The sequence below is a fragment of the Saccostrea cucullata genome, unplaced genomic scaffold (genome assembly GCF_032062105.1).
Source record: "Saccostrea cucullata isolate Sc308-1 unplaced genomic scaffold, CSIRO_AGI_Scuc_v1 ctg2233, whole genome shotgun sequence".
In the NCBI taxonomy this organism is placed as follows: Eukaryota; Metazoa; Mollusca; class Bivalvia; order Ostreida; family Ostreidae; genus Saccostrea; species Saccostrea cuccullata.
Genome location: NW_026919729.1, coordinates 1 through 17,401, shown reverse-complemented (window position 1 = coordinate 17,401; position 17,401 = coordinate 1). Strand labels below are relative to the sequence as shown.

The following is a 17,401-nucleotide window of genomic DNA, read 5'->3' as shown; positions in this document are numbered from 1 at the left end:
TATAAATTTGCACTGCCTGATGTTACTGAGACCGAGTCTAATTCGAGTACGCATGATTTTGCGCACCTTTTTAATTTTAGTTTTAGAATTTGTTTTATATTTAGTTCAGTTACATGTACTATAACGTTTTCTGGGGGACCTTCAAGTGTCCATTTATATATTTTACACCCAGGTCTACAACACTGGTATATCTTATTAGGTTTACGTTGAAAAAAATATGAAAACCTTTATAAATGTTATACTTTGTGTGTATGTGAGAGTGTGTGTGTTGAAAATTTGTTTAGGAGTGTGTCTTTAAAAAGAGATTAATCAATTCTTGATCTAAATTTTATCTCTACTTTTAGAAGTAATAACGTCAGAGAGTGTGGACTATTTTGACGACATTGGGTTTCCAGAAACAAATGTAATTCTAGTTGTAGAAAATAAGAAAATTCACGTCAACAAAGCCGTTCTTTCCCAGCATTCACCGGTGTTTAACGCCATGTTTTCTGGAGGCTTTAAAGAGAGTACTGCCAAGGAGATAAAATTGGAAAACAAAAGAGCTAAGGATGTTGTGGAGTTTCTTAGATGCTTTTATCCAAACATGAAATATGCAGTAACAGGTATATCTATTACAACATTGGAATGGCATTTTATTATACATTTTAACATTGAAATGATTTTGTAATATCACGCATCGAGGAATCAGTGGATTTATGTTCCAATTTGTAATTTTATCTAGGACAAAGACATTGGAAATGTAAATATATTGTAATATTAACGTATGCTAATAATGAAATTAATTCATTTCTTCAGGGCACAATGTACTGCAAGTACTACCTTTGGCCCACGAATACCAGTCGCCTCTTGTTGATGATTGTGAAGATTTCATGATAAGCATGTGTAAACCAGGAACAAGTCTGACAGTGATGTCACTATTGGATTACATCATAGCAGCCGAAAAATATGCCTTAGAGAAATTCCTGGATACTGCAGTGGAATTTTGCTCTCATATTGATTTTGATCTTCTCAATGGAAAAACATTTCAAAGAAAGGCGAAACCGTCTAACTCTGTAGGTCCGAACACCTGGATTTATGGAGTGCAGGAAACTAAATTCATTTCTGCAAAATTTTTTGAAATAGATCTAAAGACACGGCATGCTATATCAGTCAGAAGACTTCAAGTTCTTGAGATGGATAAAAGAAAAATGAAAAATAGAGAAGGAACCGAAAAAGAATATGATATACAATTATCATAGCCTAATCCAATGCATGTAATACATAAACTAGTAATAATACAAAAGGAGTTACTAAATCATTTGTACTGTACCGTGTAAATAATATAATTTTCAGTAGACTTATCTAAACGTGTTTAACTCTATAAGTAGATAACATGATGCTGTTTCGATATGTTTTCTTGTTATAAGGTCTAGTGTGAATTTAGGTTTAATACTGTTACAACTGACTCGGTGACGAATATAAGGATTCGCTGTACCTTTTACTAAATAACAAAATTCATTGCATTCTTAAAGGTAAGCAGATGGAAGTTTATGATTAGAAATGACATGTTAATTTTTTTTTTATTTTATTTTCTTTTTATTCAATTGTGGATCAATCTGGTGGCTTTATTTCAATAACATGTACTATATAGCATGTAAAATTTCCTTGACGTTCTTTTAATAAAAAAAACACTAAAACGCTTCATCAATATATTTCAGAGAGAGAGAGAGAGAGAGAGAGACATTTGAAACAAATGTCAAATGCGTATGACTAGTCATACCTCAGTGTAATTGGTAAAAAGAGTTCGATGGGCCTTCTGGTAAGCTCAGTAGCCTGGACGAGAGAAAAAATACATGTATGACAATTATCGCAGCTCAACATTGTTCATTACCAATAGTTCGTCTTGCACATAAAATAGATAATATAAAGGATTTTTCTCCTGATGACGTATACATTAGATATGCACTTGGACAGATTACTTTTTAAATATTCATCATAAGATTAGAATCTTTCCAAAAACTATTCTATACATTTTGAGTCCCATCATATTGTATCATTCTGATGCCTGAAATTCAAGCTTTGAAAAAATACTGGTGTGAATTTATACTCTCCACACTTAATTCCTACAAAATAGATACTCGTATCTGTCAAACATTGATCTCTTTTTTACCTATCGAGATGAATAAATCAAAATTGAAATTTTCCTCTTCAGTAATGAGTAGTTTACTTTCATAATCCAGAGCTCTTTGAAATATTATACATGATTTTGCTGTAAACTAACTTTCTCGTCATACATCTTACAATTAATTTGATTAAAATAATGACTGATCCTAAGATATTTTTTCATTGTTCTACTCATGTCTAGCACTGTATCGATTCTTAAATTTAAACCATTATGCGATTCTTATCCATTGGCGAGGAGTCTTTTGTTAAATACAATAAATTTAATTATTATCAAGATAAGGTGGGTTTTTAAAAACATTCACAAACAAATTACATACCTTACCTATATGCACAAAATTACGGTAAGTGATTTGGTTTTAACAATATTAATTCCTTAAGATTATAAAAAAAAATGTGTGATCACAGCGTTGAAAATATGAACTTCGTCTTAGGAGAAGCAGATTATTGAGATATACAAGTAGAGCTTTTTAAAAAAGCTTACCGTCTTTAGCAACAATCTTAAACAGTAAACTGATCTACACCTATCAGGACGTATAATTCTTTTGAATTTTGTATTTGTACATTAGCTTTTTACTGGCATTAGCCCTACCACGGTTGTCGCTTGGTCATCTCCGTAAACTTTACTGGCCGAGAGCTTTCGGCAAACCTCGGCTGATTCCATTCCCTTCTTCAAACAAGAAAGGGGAAAAGAATAATAACAAATTGTAAGGCCTACAAGCTATAAAAATCAAATTTTATTTATAATGAAATTAAAGAGACCTTTCTATTTATTGCTATAAAAAAATACCATGTTATTAAGAATTAATTACTGCTGATTTTGCTGTTCGTTTTGTCATTTTTTTTTTAAGATTGGAAATCTTGCAAAATTGTTAAGTCGTACGAAAATTAGATCATCAGAAAGTTATCTCCCTTGCCTTGAACAGCATTTCAACCAATGAAATAATTGAAAATTTTCTCATCATGCAATTTCTACCAATCACAAAAGAGAGGAAGTGCATAGTCCGAAGACTGTGAAAAACTTCAACTATACAATACCGTCTTCCTTGGAAGACGGTAATTAAAAGTACGTCGATTTTAGAAATACAGTGCCTCTTGTTTTAGCATGCAAAAACTATTCAATCACGAAAACTGCCCTTATAGAATCAAGCTATTCGATATTATCCAGTATTTCTATACATTTTGTTTTCAACACCATCAGAAAAAAAGCTTATCTTACCCTATACGATGATGTAGACAAGTTGTGTTGAGTAACAAGATGCCCATGGGCCACAAAGCTCACCTGAGTAACTTTGGCCTTGTTGTTCTTCACCAGATTTTCTCTCTTGTGACCCCAACCTACTCTCGTCTATAAACTACATTTTTTAACAACATAGAATCTCATTTAGAATTCTTTGTGACAATTTTGGTTAAAACTTGGCTCAGTGGTTGAATTGAAATGTGAAACGTTTACAGACAGACAGACAAACTGGGCAAAACCAACTAACACTTCTGTTTAGTATATTTATTTTCAACAAACATATAAAATCTGCTGTATTTATCCAATATTATACTGTTGGTTATGTGCAGAGAACCAGTGGGCGTGGTCATAATGACACGAGAGAGCGTAGCTTAGTAACATATACCAAAATTAAACAAGTATAAAGGAATGCACACTAGCAGAATACTTAATAGTTACATGTAAAACTGACTCAGTGGCAATTTCTAGTATTTGTAGTGGTGTTCTACATATCTATTTAAATTATTCCTCAATGAGAGCTTTGTCAGATTTGTATCTTTTTGAAATTAATAAAATAAATTACGAGTTTCAAATGAGTACAACACAGTACTTTAACATAATTTTATACATCTACTTTGGGTATTCATCTGTGCAGGACGCATATTTAATTAAATACTTCATGTATTTCGTGTAGTTATCTGAAGATAAAACTCAGAAAAATCCATGAACAAACATCAGCACATTGTTCGAAAAAAATTTAAAAGAAATTAAGCATAAATTAATAATATCAGTCACTAGTAACAATAATATTTCAGTGGCCATTCTTTTTAGTGAAATGGCAGAGACAAAAAGCGAGTGTTACTCTGACGATGATGGCTTTCCAGAAACAGATGTAACTTTGCTTGTAGAAGATAAGATAATTCACGTCAACAAAGCTGTCCTTTCCCAGCATTCACCGGTGTTTAGCGCCATGTTTTCCGGAAGTTTTAAAGAAAGTACTGAAAAGGAGATAACACTAAAAAACAAAAAGGCTAAGGATTTTATTGAGTTTCTTCGATGTTTTTATCCAAACATGAAACATGCAATCACAGGTAAATTGATCATATGTATTCATTTGAATAAAACTACATAAATGTTATATATATGGAGATAACGAACGGTACTAGTATTCAAGCTCAAAAGTCCATTTAACAATACAACATTGAAACAGAACAATCACAGACCTAAAAAATCAAGGGTAGTATCAGTTTCCATGGAAAGGTGAGCATCCCCTGCCGACCGGTCACACCCGCCGTATGCTTCTTGTCATGATAGGGATATGATGGGGAAAAAATCCTTGTTTATATAATAGTTAAACAATAGTATGAAAAAGGTCAGTTAGCATTTGACATGATAAATTTTATTTGCTGTAGAGCATGCCCTTGCGTATCGAATCAACTGAGAGATATAAATAACGTATGTGGGTTATGAAGGAATATTACTGCATAAGTAAGGGAAGTTGACCATTGAAAAGTTCATAATGTTTATCATATCTGCCTGGTCCCTTATTTTTTGTTGCTGTAAGGCTTCGCACTGGCAAATTCCCGAATTTGGACAGTGAATAAGGTTCTTTTTTTTTTTTTTTTTGCTTGTTCGATTTATTTTGGAACACCCCTTCCCCCGCCAAGGCCCAAAAGAAATGCAACTGAAAAGTTGATTGCTTGTTTAGTTTAAAAACAAGTATCAGCGTACCAGAAGCTTAAAATGTTATTGTTTCATTACATGTAGATCGATTTAAGCACTAAATTCATTTTTTGGATGTCTTCGGTTCTGTGACACACCTGGTCTTGTCAACAAATTAAATACCGGATGTTAGGACCGACGACATCCCAAAATATGAATTCAATGCTCATATTAACATTCTCTTATTTAAAGTCTTCATATTTGTTTATTTTGTTAATCTTTAATGTGAATTTAGCGACCTTAAAACGGTGTGCTTAAAAGCCGTTTGTGACGTTGCAAAGTTTAATAAAATGCAAACGAACATTGCGAGGAAAAAAATTGAAAAAATTAATTTCAAACGTATGTTTGTTAAATAAATTTCAAACGCATATTTGTTGTATTATTACGTTAATTCATCAGGGTTTTATTTTCCATAAAATTGAAATAAAGCATTCTACATTTAGGTGTTCCTAGAGTTTTGAAATGCATTTAGTTCCTACTGTGTATTCTAACGCGATGTGACAAGGTTTGGCATGTGTTAAACTAGCCTGGTTCTCTGTCCCTCTTATGCTTCGTATACTCCGCGTCACTAGGCAAGGTTGAGACAGGGGACCAGGTTAGGCGTGTGTTAAAGAGATTTGAACGTCAGCTTTCTAATGGATTTCATTAGAAAATAACACTGAATGTAAATATATATTTTTAAGATGGCATGGTGATTTCTTTCTTTTTTTTTTAGAACAAAATGTGTTGCGAGTACTACCTTTGGCACACGAGTACCAGTCTCCTCTTGTAACTGATTGTGAGAAGTTTATGGCAAGCATGTGCAAACCGGGAACACGTCTGACAGTGACAACACTACTGGATTACATTATAGCAGCCGAAAAATATGACTTGAATACGTTCCTGGATACCGCAGTAGAATTTTGTGGCCATGTCGAATTTGATCTTCTCAATGGAAGGACATTCGAACGAAAAGAAGTAAAAATAGAGAGTCCTGCTTGGCCAATTTGTCCTATATCGGTATGGATTTATGATGTGCAGGAGATGAAAGATATTTCTTCAAAATTTTTAGAGATTGATTCAAAAACACAGCATGCAATATCTGTCAGAAGACTTCACGTTCTTGAAATGAATGAAAGAAAAAAGAAAAATCTTGACGATATTGAAGAGGATTATGTTATTAAATTATCATAGTCTAATCAGATGAATGTTGATTGATTGATTGATTGATCGTATGTAGTTTAACGTCTCTTTCGAGAAATTTTCAATATGTGAAGTCGCCACCACCTGCCAATGGAGAGCTACAATTTTGTCCTTTAATCGGCACTCAGAGCCTATGAGAAATGGGGAATCTTTTTCGGGCCAGCACCTATTGCACAACGGGTTCTCGGTTTATAAATACGGTCTCATCCGAAGAACCGGTTTCCACTTCCCACTGTGGAATTCGAACCCGCGACGTAAGGATCGACTCCTTACTTCGCAACGCTAGATCAGACGCTCTGACCACTGCACCACGCGAGTATGGAATGTAAAACGTTGCTTTATTCGATAATGTTGTGATGTTTATTCTAAATCTTGTGATGTATGTACAAAATCTTGTGATGTATATCCAAAATCTTGTGATGTATATTCAAAATTTTGTGATGTATATTCAAAATTTTGTGTTGTATGTTCAATATCTTGTGATGTATATTCGAAATATTGTGATGTATGTTCTATAATCTGGTGATGTATGTTCAATATCTTGTTATGTATATTTAAAATTTAAAGGGACCGTCTCAAAATCTCAAAATTAAGGTAGATTTACTTTAGGATTACAGAAAAGTGCCAATATTTTGCTTTTTTAAACCAAATTTTACAAAAACTTTAATACGTTGTTTGTTAATTAATAAAAAATGATGGGCAATGTTAAATTGTACATACTCAAAATTACGTAAAATACTCAAAATTCTATCGTCTTGTCTCCAGAAGGGCATCTGAAAATGTCAAAATTTAACGAATTTTCCTGTTTTTATGGAGTATTACAAAACATGACGAGTGCAAAGGATTTAACCAAGAAAATACATATGTAATGAAATGACTGAATGCTTTTACATTCTTGAGAAATTTATCTAAACCTATCTAATATTGGATTCTTGGCACAATTAAGTAGTGAATTAACAGCGCGGGTAAGTAAAAACTTTCTCTACATTTATATAGCATTTTGCATTTGTATGTTTTTTGTGTTCCACTCGAAATAAATGAAAATTACATGGAAATATCTGAGAAACTTTCTTGTAAATCCTGATCTTTTTGTGGGGAATTCATTACATATGAATGTTCATTGTATAGTTTATCTTCATGTGTATATCTAGTTTTGAAAATTTTCATAAGATATTAAAAATAGTTCTCTATATTTCTTTTCTCTTCATTACATAGCATTTCTTGCATTGTTTTCGTTAGACGAGTTTTGATGAATTTGTTCAATACAATGTATTTTATAGATTTACTGGGTTGTACAATTTGAAAAATATGGTGCATTGAAAGAAAAATTTTAATTGGTAAAGAAAAGTTTCGATTTTATTTTAGTATATATTGAGCAATTTAAAATTGCAAAGAGAGTCCTGGAGAAAAATAAAATTAATACAGTAATCGATGATCACAGTTCGAAAACATGCCAAGGTAAACTGCAATACGAGGCTCGTTCATTAAATAATGCAAACTGTTATATACAAATAGGTTAAATACGAGATACATATTCTTACTACATGTAGTTTCAATCTCTCAAGGCATCCCCGGTTACTGTAATACCCTTTTCACATGTCATAGGTCTTTTTATCCATGAACAGAAAACTTCATCATTCTCATGTTAAAGAATGCCCCAAAGACACTGGTGAATATCATTTTGCATGACATATATGATATTGTAACATCCTTTGGTTGTTTTAATGTGTTCTGGGGAGTAAAAGGAAACAGTTTAAGAATAAAAGGGCTGAGATCTAGCAATTATGGATGATTGAAAAGTTTTGTATGCTTTCTTTTCCTCAAATTCTTCTTTATTTCTCTTAGCTTATTATATTCCGCGCTTGAAAATCGGGAGGGTATTATAGTAATCGGGATATCCGTCTGTTACGCTTTGGGTACCCATCTCTTATCCGCAACTCCTCTTTTACCACTGAATGAAATTATATGATGCTTTCACAAAATCTTTATTACATATTGCTATTTTGAAACCTGTTATTCATTTCTTCATAGAACACATATTTTGGGTTTTCAAGAGCAAAGTATGGATATGGTCATTCTTTCTATAATATTAAAAGGTACCCATCCCTTTCTATATCTGCAACTCCTCTCAAACCATTGAATAAAATTTAATGATACTTTCACAGATTCTTTATAAAATAATGCAGTTGTGTACCTCCTACTTTACTTTTTGATATGGTACTTATTTTGGGTCTCTCTGAGCATCATGGACTTCGTCATTATTATAACCATATGGGAGACGGGCCGGGTATCATTTTGCGACTCATTTTTCACAGTGCCTGTAGATATTTTTCTTATTAAACCCCTTTTCACTCAGTCAATTGTTTTTTAACACTCTTGGGCACATACATATATTTTCATGTCAGTGTAGGATATTCTTGATCTTTTGAGGGATTCATTGCGTTGAATCTATGATAAATTAAATTGACAACTATTCTATATACAATGGTAAATTGTAACAATTGTATATAAATAAAAAAATGAAGTAGAAAATTTGAAAAAAAAAAATGATCCCGTGTCAGATGGGCCTTCGCACAATTAAAAAAAATCATAATGCTTCTAAATGGCCCTGAGTGCCACGTATAGATCTTAAATCCTTATGTTTATAGTATACTTGTGTGGTGTCACTTTTATAAGCGAAAGAATTATTTAATGAGATGTTCAACAAATATTCAATCGATATTTAAGACATTTTCATTTGTTCAAAGTTTCACTGTTTGCGCCCCGTTCTTGTTGAGCGATTTCAAATTGCAAATCACGTCTTTCAAAAAATAAAACTAATCGATAATCATTTTTTGAAAACGGGTATGATAGACTTTAAAATCGGTCAGAAGAAGTGACAGATCGATTATTATTTTCAAAAAATCCATCCAGGAAGCCAATCCAACGGTAAGTGATAAAATTTTGTTTTTCATATATCTGTACTACACTCCTTTACTTTTAAATTGAGTTTGGAAAAAATGTAATATAAAGGAAAATTTTTATTTATCTAATAACACACGACAAGTTGTATCATGTAAATTTTACCATGGTGTTTCGTAATTATTCGGAATTATTCCTTTAATTCAAGATCATGAATCAACATTTGGATTTTTTCTAAATCAAAAACAGTTGTATTGACCTGATGTTATTTCAATTGTTAGCTCACTTGAGCCTACGATCTAAAATTTGTCTGTTGTCTCTCGTCATCGTTGTTGTCGTTGTAAATTTTTCACATTTTAATCTTCTTCTCAAGAAGCAATTTCAACCAAACTTGTCACAAATTATCCTTGGGTAACTAAAGGGGATTCAAGTTTGTTCAAATGAAGGGCCATGCCCTCTTTCAAGGGGAGATAATTATGAATTAGCAAAAAATTAAAGGCATCTTTTAAAAATCTTCTCAAGAGTCACTTGGCCAGGAAAATTGAAACTCTAGTGGAAACATCCTCAGGTAGTGCAGATTAAAGTTTGTTCATATCATGACCCCTGGGGTAGGGCGGGGCCACAATGGCTGATCAAAGTTCCACATAGGAATATATAGGTAAAATCTAAAAAAAAATCTTCTTCTACCACCTTTCAGATGATAATTAAATTTTTGTATTCCTTTATCACAAAATTATCGAATATCTAAATACCCACAGACATAAATGGTTTCCCTCTTAGTTGTTTCTGTAATGGTCCACATTTTCACATTTTAAACACTTTTGAAGTAAATATGAAATATTGTGAAATCAAAAATTTTCGTGGGGTTTTAATTTTCGTTGTTTTTTTTTTTTTTTGGTGTATAATGAAAACCACGAATTAATGTCAACCATGAAATGTAAAATGTTACAATATATTTACTCAACAATTCTTCATTAATGAAAACAAACCCCAACGAACCAAGAGTTTTTCTGCAAACCACAAAAATTTGAATCCACGAAAGTATGTGGTTTAACAGTACACATACTGGGAAATACAACTGTAGGTTGTGAATAAAGATTATGTTATCGCGTAATTTAATCATGATAAAATACTTTTTGCATTTTTTTTTTTCAATTTGACTTTCAACGAGACTGCTGATATTCTTGTTTCTTGTCTCATCAACTTGTTGGTCAATAATTTATCTCGTTTTAAGAAATTGTTCATACGTGAAGCATGCTCTTACGTATCGAATCAACTGAGATATATAAACTCCGTATGAAGGTGATGAACATGCACTGCATAAGTAAGGGAAGTTGACGTTATAAAAGTCATCACGTTTATTATAGAGCTTGGTTGTTAGATTACCATTAATGTCTTTTTAAAGTATAATGTAAAATGAAACAGATGTGTCAGACTCTGTGGTATCTTTTATCTCAAGCTCCCCGGGATCGTATCGACATAGGAATAGAAATTATCATTGTTAATTGACAGTCCATCATCGATATATCTATATATTGAGTTGAAGACCACAACAAGTTTTTTCTTCTTTTCACATATAAAATTTTTTTGTACAAATTCTGCTTCATATGAATACTAAAATAGGTCTGCTAATAACAAAGCGAAATTTGTACCCATGGGGATTTTAATAGATTGATGGAAGACCTGATCTCCAAAAACCACATAGATATTGTCAATAAAAACTCAAGCATCTTTTTGATGTCAACTTCAGAGTACTTGTGTGTGCAATCAGAAAGTGTTTTAACAAAATAATTTTGCAAATGACAAATACCAGGTAAGTAAATTTACGAGTTCCATTTTGATTGAAAAAGCAGCCGTCAATGATATCAAAAAGCCTGGACTTTAATTTATCAGGTGGATGGGTTGTATATAAAGTTGCAAAGTTGTAAGTTTTTAAGCTGTTGGTTTTGGTTAAGTCTTGTTATTTCAAATTGTCCAAAAGTTCTTCGGAATTTTTGAGTATCTACATCAAATTCACACCACTTCTTGAATATATTGTTCCACAGTACTTTGGAAATTTTCCTTCACTACTGTTAATATCTGAGTGAGGAGTAAAGAAAGAGGCTTGGTTGAACATTTATTGGAACCCGCTAAATATCTTTGTTTGAAAGGATTCTTATGAAGTTTCGGACTCCAATATATATATATATATATATATATATATATATATATATATATATATATATATATATATATATATATATATATATATATATGGTTTATGTAGTTCAAAATCATTTTGGTTCTTTGGGATATTAAAAATATTCAAAACTGACACATGATTTTGAAGAATTTCTTCCTTAGAAAAAGAAATATGAGTTTAAGTTGCATTACTACTTGTAGAATTAAATCCAAGTTCTCCTAATTATAAAATACAATTTTTAGTCGGGCTTATTGCTCAAAGAGCAATTGCCGCTTATGTCATCCTGCTCAAGGCAGGAAGTCAACCCTATAGTCGCCATTTTAAAGTTACGTGAAAAAATATAGTTCTTACTCTCAACCACTTTTGGGATAATACAAACACTAAATAAAGCAACAAAAATAAAAAGTTTTATCCATAAAAATAAACATTAGTAGTAATGACTTTGAAAACTTCAGTCCTAAGTCAAAGAACATAGTTCATTAGCGTAAGGGTTTTCGATAAATCAGTGTTATCGTAGTTTTCTACACATGCGAGGAAAAGCAGGAGAGGGAACCAGACTGGCCTGTTTGTTTACATTCAGCTGCGGTACCAGATTAATTCTGATTCTGACAAAATCAGACCATGGTATTAGGATTGAAAAACTCACTGTCAGTGTCTTATCATTTATATTGACAGTTTTAAACGAATTTTTTCATCAGAATATAAACGTGATTCATGTAAGAAATTCATTCTACTCTGTAAATGAGCCCGGTGTAAAGACGAATAATGACTCCCATCGAATAATGACCGGGGGTCATTTTTCAACGACAAAAAATGACCCCCCACCCGTAAAAAAAATCATTTTTTGTAGAAAAAGAGTCCTATATAGGGGTCATTATTTTATATGTTAATCCTATAAAAAAAATTGACCCCCATTGAAAAATGACCCCCTTTAATTAAAGTGATACAAATTTTATAACAGGTGTGAAAGGGAAAAATATGTTCTATATTATAATTTTTCTTCCTTCGAGTAATTCATGCATTTGTTCGAATATAGATTTGATCATTGTTTTTCTTAGGCTAGCAAGTAGGGGTAATAAAGTTCCTCATTTCTCTCTGCCGAAATATTGACAAATCAGTTTTATGCAATTAACAATCAATCAATTAATCTTCATTTCTCTGATAAAGGAGCAAACCTAGAAAATCAAAGATGGTACATGTAAATGGATCAAACGCACGCTGGAGATGAAATTTATGAATATGATTTCTTTCTTTACTGACTCTGATACATTGTTTCAGAAAAAAAATATTTGTTGGGAAAAAGTAGAACTTTGTAGCAGACAATTTAATATCGGTGCGTACAAATAAGTACCGGTAATTTGTTCGAATTAATAAGGTTTCATTCAAACGAGTGAGTAAAAATAGAAATGGATGACAGGACGCCTCTATGCTGTATATTTTTTTACATATTCCATCCTATACATGCAGACTATCACTATATGATTAGAAATATTTTCAATCTTTGCAAATACATATTCTTTTCATACCCCCCTCGGTACAACAACCAGACTTGCAATGAACATTTTCAAGTGAGATATACTTGAAAGTATTGTGGCTAAGTAACAGTTGAAAATTAGTAGAATAGTAGATTTTTTTTAGTTCCTCCTTTTAGAAAAATAAAGGTAGGGTAGTTTTTTTTTGTCGCTTTTGTTGATAATCGGGTGGGTATAAAAATATGCTCTGTAAGGCTATGGGCTAGTGTAAAAAACACATTCTAATGCAAAAACTATACATGTAGACATAAACTTTTGATTTAGCACACAGTATTCATTACATTTCTTAATTCTTGTTTTACTCCACCCTTTTACTCAGTTCTGAGTATATTTTTCAGAGAATTTAATATGAAAATCGGAACAAACATTTTCATTTTTGTAACGTCTTCTTTATACTGTATCATAATATGAAAAGTTAATTGAAGACATTTATTTTATTTTTATGTCCCCGTAATCGAAGATTCGGGGGTATATACTTTTATCGTGTCCGTCTGTATGTCCAGCTGTCTATCTGGCGGTCTGTTTGTCCGCAAATCTTTAACCTTGAATATAACTTTTCATTTATTGGAGCTATGACATTCATATTTAATATGCGTATTCCTTGTGACAAGACTTTCCCTTGGGTACCACCAAATTTAACCTTTTGACCTTTACCTTGGAGTTTGTCCCATTTTACACAAAAATGCCAAATTTTTACTTTGGCCATAACTTTTAAACGGTAGATACTAGTACTCTCATACTTCACATATGTATTTTTTGCCATGACCTTTCATTGGATACTAAAATCTTTGACCTTGGAGATCTCCGTTCTAAGAAAAAACTTTTGAACGGTAAGGGCTAGGGTTTTCATACTTCATATACGTAATCCTTGTTACTTTAAACCTTTCTTAAGAAACCATCAGCTTTGACCCATTGACCTTTGAGTTTGACCTACCTTTCAAAAACTTATCCTTAGCCATTACGTTTGAACAAATGGTGCTAGGGCTTTCCTATTTTACAATTGTATTTCTTGTGAGAAGACCCTACTTTGGGTACCAATATATTTAAATTGCATTTAAGAAAAGTTTAATCTTCGCTATGTTGCCATACAGGGGCAAAGCTGTTTCACAAACAAATCTTTTTATATATAAGAGGAGTTGCGGATAAGAGATGGATACCCAAAAGCGTAACAGATGGACGGACGGACACCCAGATCACTATATACTGCTGATTTTTTCTGTCAGTGAGACCATCGAAAAACAATGTTTACCTAATCCTTTAGGCTCGATAAATCTTTTACTCCTTTAGATTCTGAATCATCGCATTGACCTTAAAATATAGCTATATTCCCAATTAGCTCAGGTGAGCATTTTGGCCAATATGCTTTTTTATCTATTTTTTTTTGCCCCCTAAAAATTTCAGCTTTAATCGACAGGGAGTTATTTTTCTACGGGGGTCATTTTTCGTCACGTGGGTTCTGCAAATTTTTAGGGTGGTGACACAATTTCTACGGGTAAAAGGTTCATATTTCGACGTCAAATAATGACCGGGGGTCATTTTTCGCCGTAGAATATTGACCGGGGGTCATTTTTCGCTGTCGAAAAATGACCCCCGGTCATTATTCGATGGGGGTCATTATTCGTCTTTACAACGGCTCTCTGTACTTCTGAGTACTTAGATTATAATGAGTCCTACAAACGAACACAATGTTATTACCTGCTTTGTCAGCAGGGACCAGTACATACTGATCTTGTGATCTATTTAGTTCTTTTTTCACTTCGGGATTATTGAACACAGAGGAAAGATGGTTTTCATATTGCACCTCAATCCTTTAATACGTGATTTCAACATGGATCGCACACATTTAATACATTCTGATAAAGTGAGAACGTCTTCTTTTTCATATCCGGTCCATCGCCTGGCGTAATCTTCAACGGAGTCCATAATTATGAGGGTGATGTTACAATATTGCCCATTGTGTCGGCAAGACCTTTTTGCGACGATTATGTTTAAACAACTTCACTTTCAAGTAATTATTGCCCTCCCAGGTCCAAACTTAAATGCATGGATTTCATATATGGATCCTCTATTCTATTTTATCCAGCTGCTTCAGCAGATTAAGTTTTTAAGCATGTTTCTTTCAATGGACTGACTCCTTATTTCGCGACTCTAGAACAGACCCTCTAACCACTGCGCCCAGCGTGCGGCGAGAATTTGAAATTCATGAGAAAGATGAGGTGTCATTCGTTAGTTTGTTTGTTTGTTTGTAACCCCTTTCGGTAATTTTTTTCACTAATATCGAGACGGCATCACTTGCCGGTTAAGGGCTGCAAAAGATCTATAATCGGGATTTAGAGCCATTGAATAGTGAGGGATCGTTTTGTGCCAACACCTATTGCGGCTAGGGACATTGGTTTATCTGTTCTCATCTGCAGGACCGGTCTCCTCGTCCCGCAGCGGGATTCGAACCAGCGAGGAATAGATCAACTCCTTACTTCGCGACGTTACCTAGCAAAACTCTAACGACTGCACCCCGACCGCGGGCTACTATAGCGATGTTAGCTTCAATGTAGGATGTCTTCCCATGATAAAGTGGAGCTCTTGACTTGTCGCTTGAGATCTAGGTGTGAAGAGGAAGACTCTCAAGAAGAACTACTGGAATCATATAAAAATAACAGCTTAACAGGGCTTTTATTGTCAGTTTATGATTTTTTTTTCTTTTAGATAGTAGACAGCAACATATAACATGGCAGACGGAAAAAGCAAGGGTAACTTTGAATTTCCAGAAACAGATGTAACTTTGCTTGTAGAAGACCAGAAAATTCACGTAAACAAAGCTGTCCTGTCTCAACATTCGCCAGTATTTAATACCATGTTTTCTAGTAGCTTTAAAGAAAGCACTGCAAAAGAGATCACTCTTCACAACAAAAAGGCTAAAGATGTAATTGAGTTTCTTAGATGTTTTTATCCCAACATGGAGTATGCAATAACAGGTAGAGCTATTGTGAGCGTGAGTAAAGATGTGTGTGTTATTGTTTTGTGACTTTCTCTATAAAATATTTAATTTCATAGATAATACCCTTTATTGTTCCTTGTCATATTACATTGATTTTGAATCCTTGTCTATTAAATATTCAAACTTCCTAATATAGTGCAGATTTAATTTTTTTTCAAATCATGACCATTAGGGGTAGGGTGCTGTTCATATGGGTGATCAAAGTATATGGACGGATGATACAACCAAAAATGGATGTCTGGATTGGTACATGCATACATTTCTTGGCTTATTTTTGTTTCAAATGATGCAAATATTAAAGGTTTTAAATATTGAGAAATTGTAAACCTTCTACGATGTTCAAAATTTTAACTTTCTGCCACCATCTTCATTAATCTACACAAATATTTTTCACTTCAAATCCTTTTTTGTAAAATGTTGAACAAAATATTAAAATCTATACGATGAAACTTGTTTATTTTCTTTATTAAAACATGACACAAGTTGTTTCTTTCAATTCTAAGACAGAAGTTTGGTTGTATCATCTGTTCAATTTAGGAAAAATCTTTTAATTTATTTTCTTAAGAATAGGAAAATTATTAAGGTCTTCCGTTTCAGACGGAAGACCTTATAGTGATTCTACTGTTTCTTTTTATTATTATTATTAAGGTCTTCCGTCTTCAGCGGAAGACCTTCTTGTTATTCTTAGGTTTCTTTTCCACTATTTTTAAGGTCTTCCGTCTTCAGCGGAAGACCTTCTTGTTATTCTTAGGTTTCTTTTCCACTATTTTTAAGGTCTTCCGTCTTCAGCGGAAGACCTTCTTGTTATTCTTAGGTTTCTTTTCCACTATTTTTATTATTATTATTGTTTTTTTTTCTTACCGATTTTGTGCACGCGAGTTCTCGTAAACGGCTCGCTCGATTTTCATGAAACTTTCAGGACTGATAGAACATCAAACAAACCTGATATATATTTTTTTGTTTTGATGACGTCACTTCCGGTTTTGAGATTTTCACGATTTAGTGATTTTCAGGGGGTCAGTTTGTCCGCGAGTTTTCTCAAAAACGGCTCAGGATAGAAACTTGAGTTTTTCAGCAATGATAGACCAATGTTTGTAGATGTGACATATGCATTTCATTTTCACCGGAAGTTCTGCACGTCGACGCTCGCTATGGTCCGAAAAAGGGCATGTCGAGAATTTTAAAATTTCTAACACCTTTTCTTCGATATCTTTTTACCTACAAATATTTTGTTAAAACATATAGAACAAAAGTTGTTAAGAATGTCACGCTCTTTCAAAGCATATCAACGAAAAGGGGCTAGCCCCTATAATTAAGGGCCAAGAGGGGCCGAAAATTTTTCCTTAATATCTCAAAAAGTATTGAGAATTTGTAATACGTCAGAAGCAAAGTTGTTCAAAATTTCAAGCTAAATCTACTGGTGACGTCAAAATGTATCCACCGACGTCACTTCCGGTGAAACCGGAAGTAGTGAGAAAATGCATATTTTTGCCGTTCTTGATATGTTT

At 33.1% G+C, this 17,401-nt stretch overlaps 2 protein-coding genes across 2 annotated transcripts in view; both read left to right on the top strand.

Annotated features, from left to right (window-relative positions):
- The window catches only part of LOC134236740 (kelch-like protein diablo), a 31,002-nt gene extending 29,730 nt beyond the window's left edge, over positions 1–1,272 (top strand). Inside the window, exon 3 of the mRNA XM_062718926.1 lies at positions 796–1,272. Within this exon, the coding sequence (XP_062574910.1) occupies positions 796–1,238 (443 nt within the window). The 3' untranslated portion in view covers positions 1,239–1,272. The remainder of the gene's footprint in view (positions 1–795) is intronic.
- Positions 1,273–4,214: 2,942 nt separating this feature from the next.
- On the top strand, positions 4,215–6,274 carry LOC134236643 (kelch-like protein 21). The gene is made up of 2 exons (XM_062718820.1): positions 4,215–4,470; positions 5,817–6,274. Exons 1-2 carry the CDS (start codon positions 4,215–4,217, stop codon positions 6,272–6,274), a joined length of 714 nt encoding a protein of 237 aa, XP_062574804.1.
- The last annotated feature ends 11,127 nt before the right edge of the window (positions 6,275–17,401 follow it).

Bases quoted from the DNA above. Each gene is read 5' to 3' on its own strand.
- LOC134236643 (XM_062718820.1), top strand. From the start codon at position 4,215: ATGGCAGAGACAAAAAGCGAGTGTTACTCTGACGATGATGGCTTTCCA. The intron at 4,471-5,816 runs GTAAATTGATCA...TTTTTTTTTTAG, and splicing joins CATGAAACATGCAATCACAG to AACAAAATGTGTTGCGAGTA.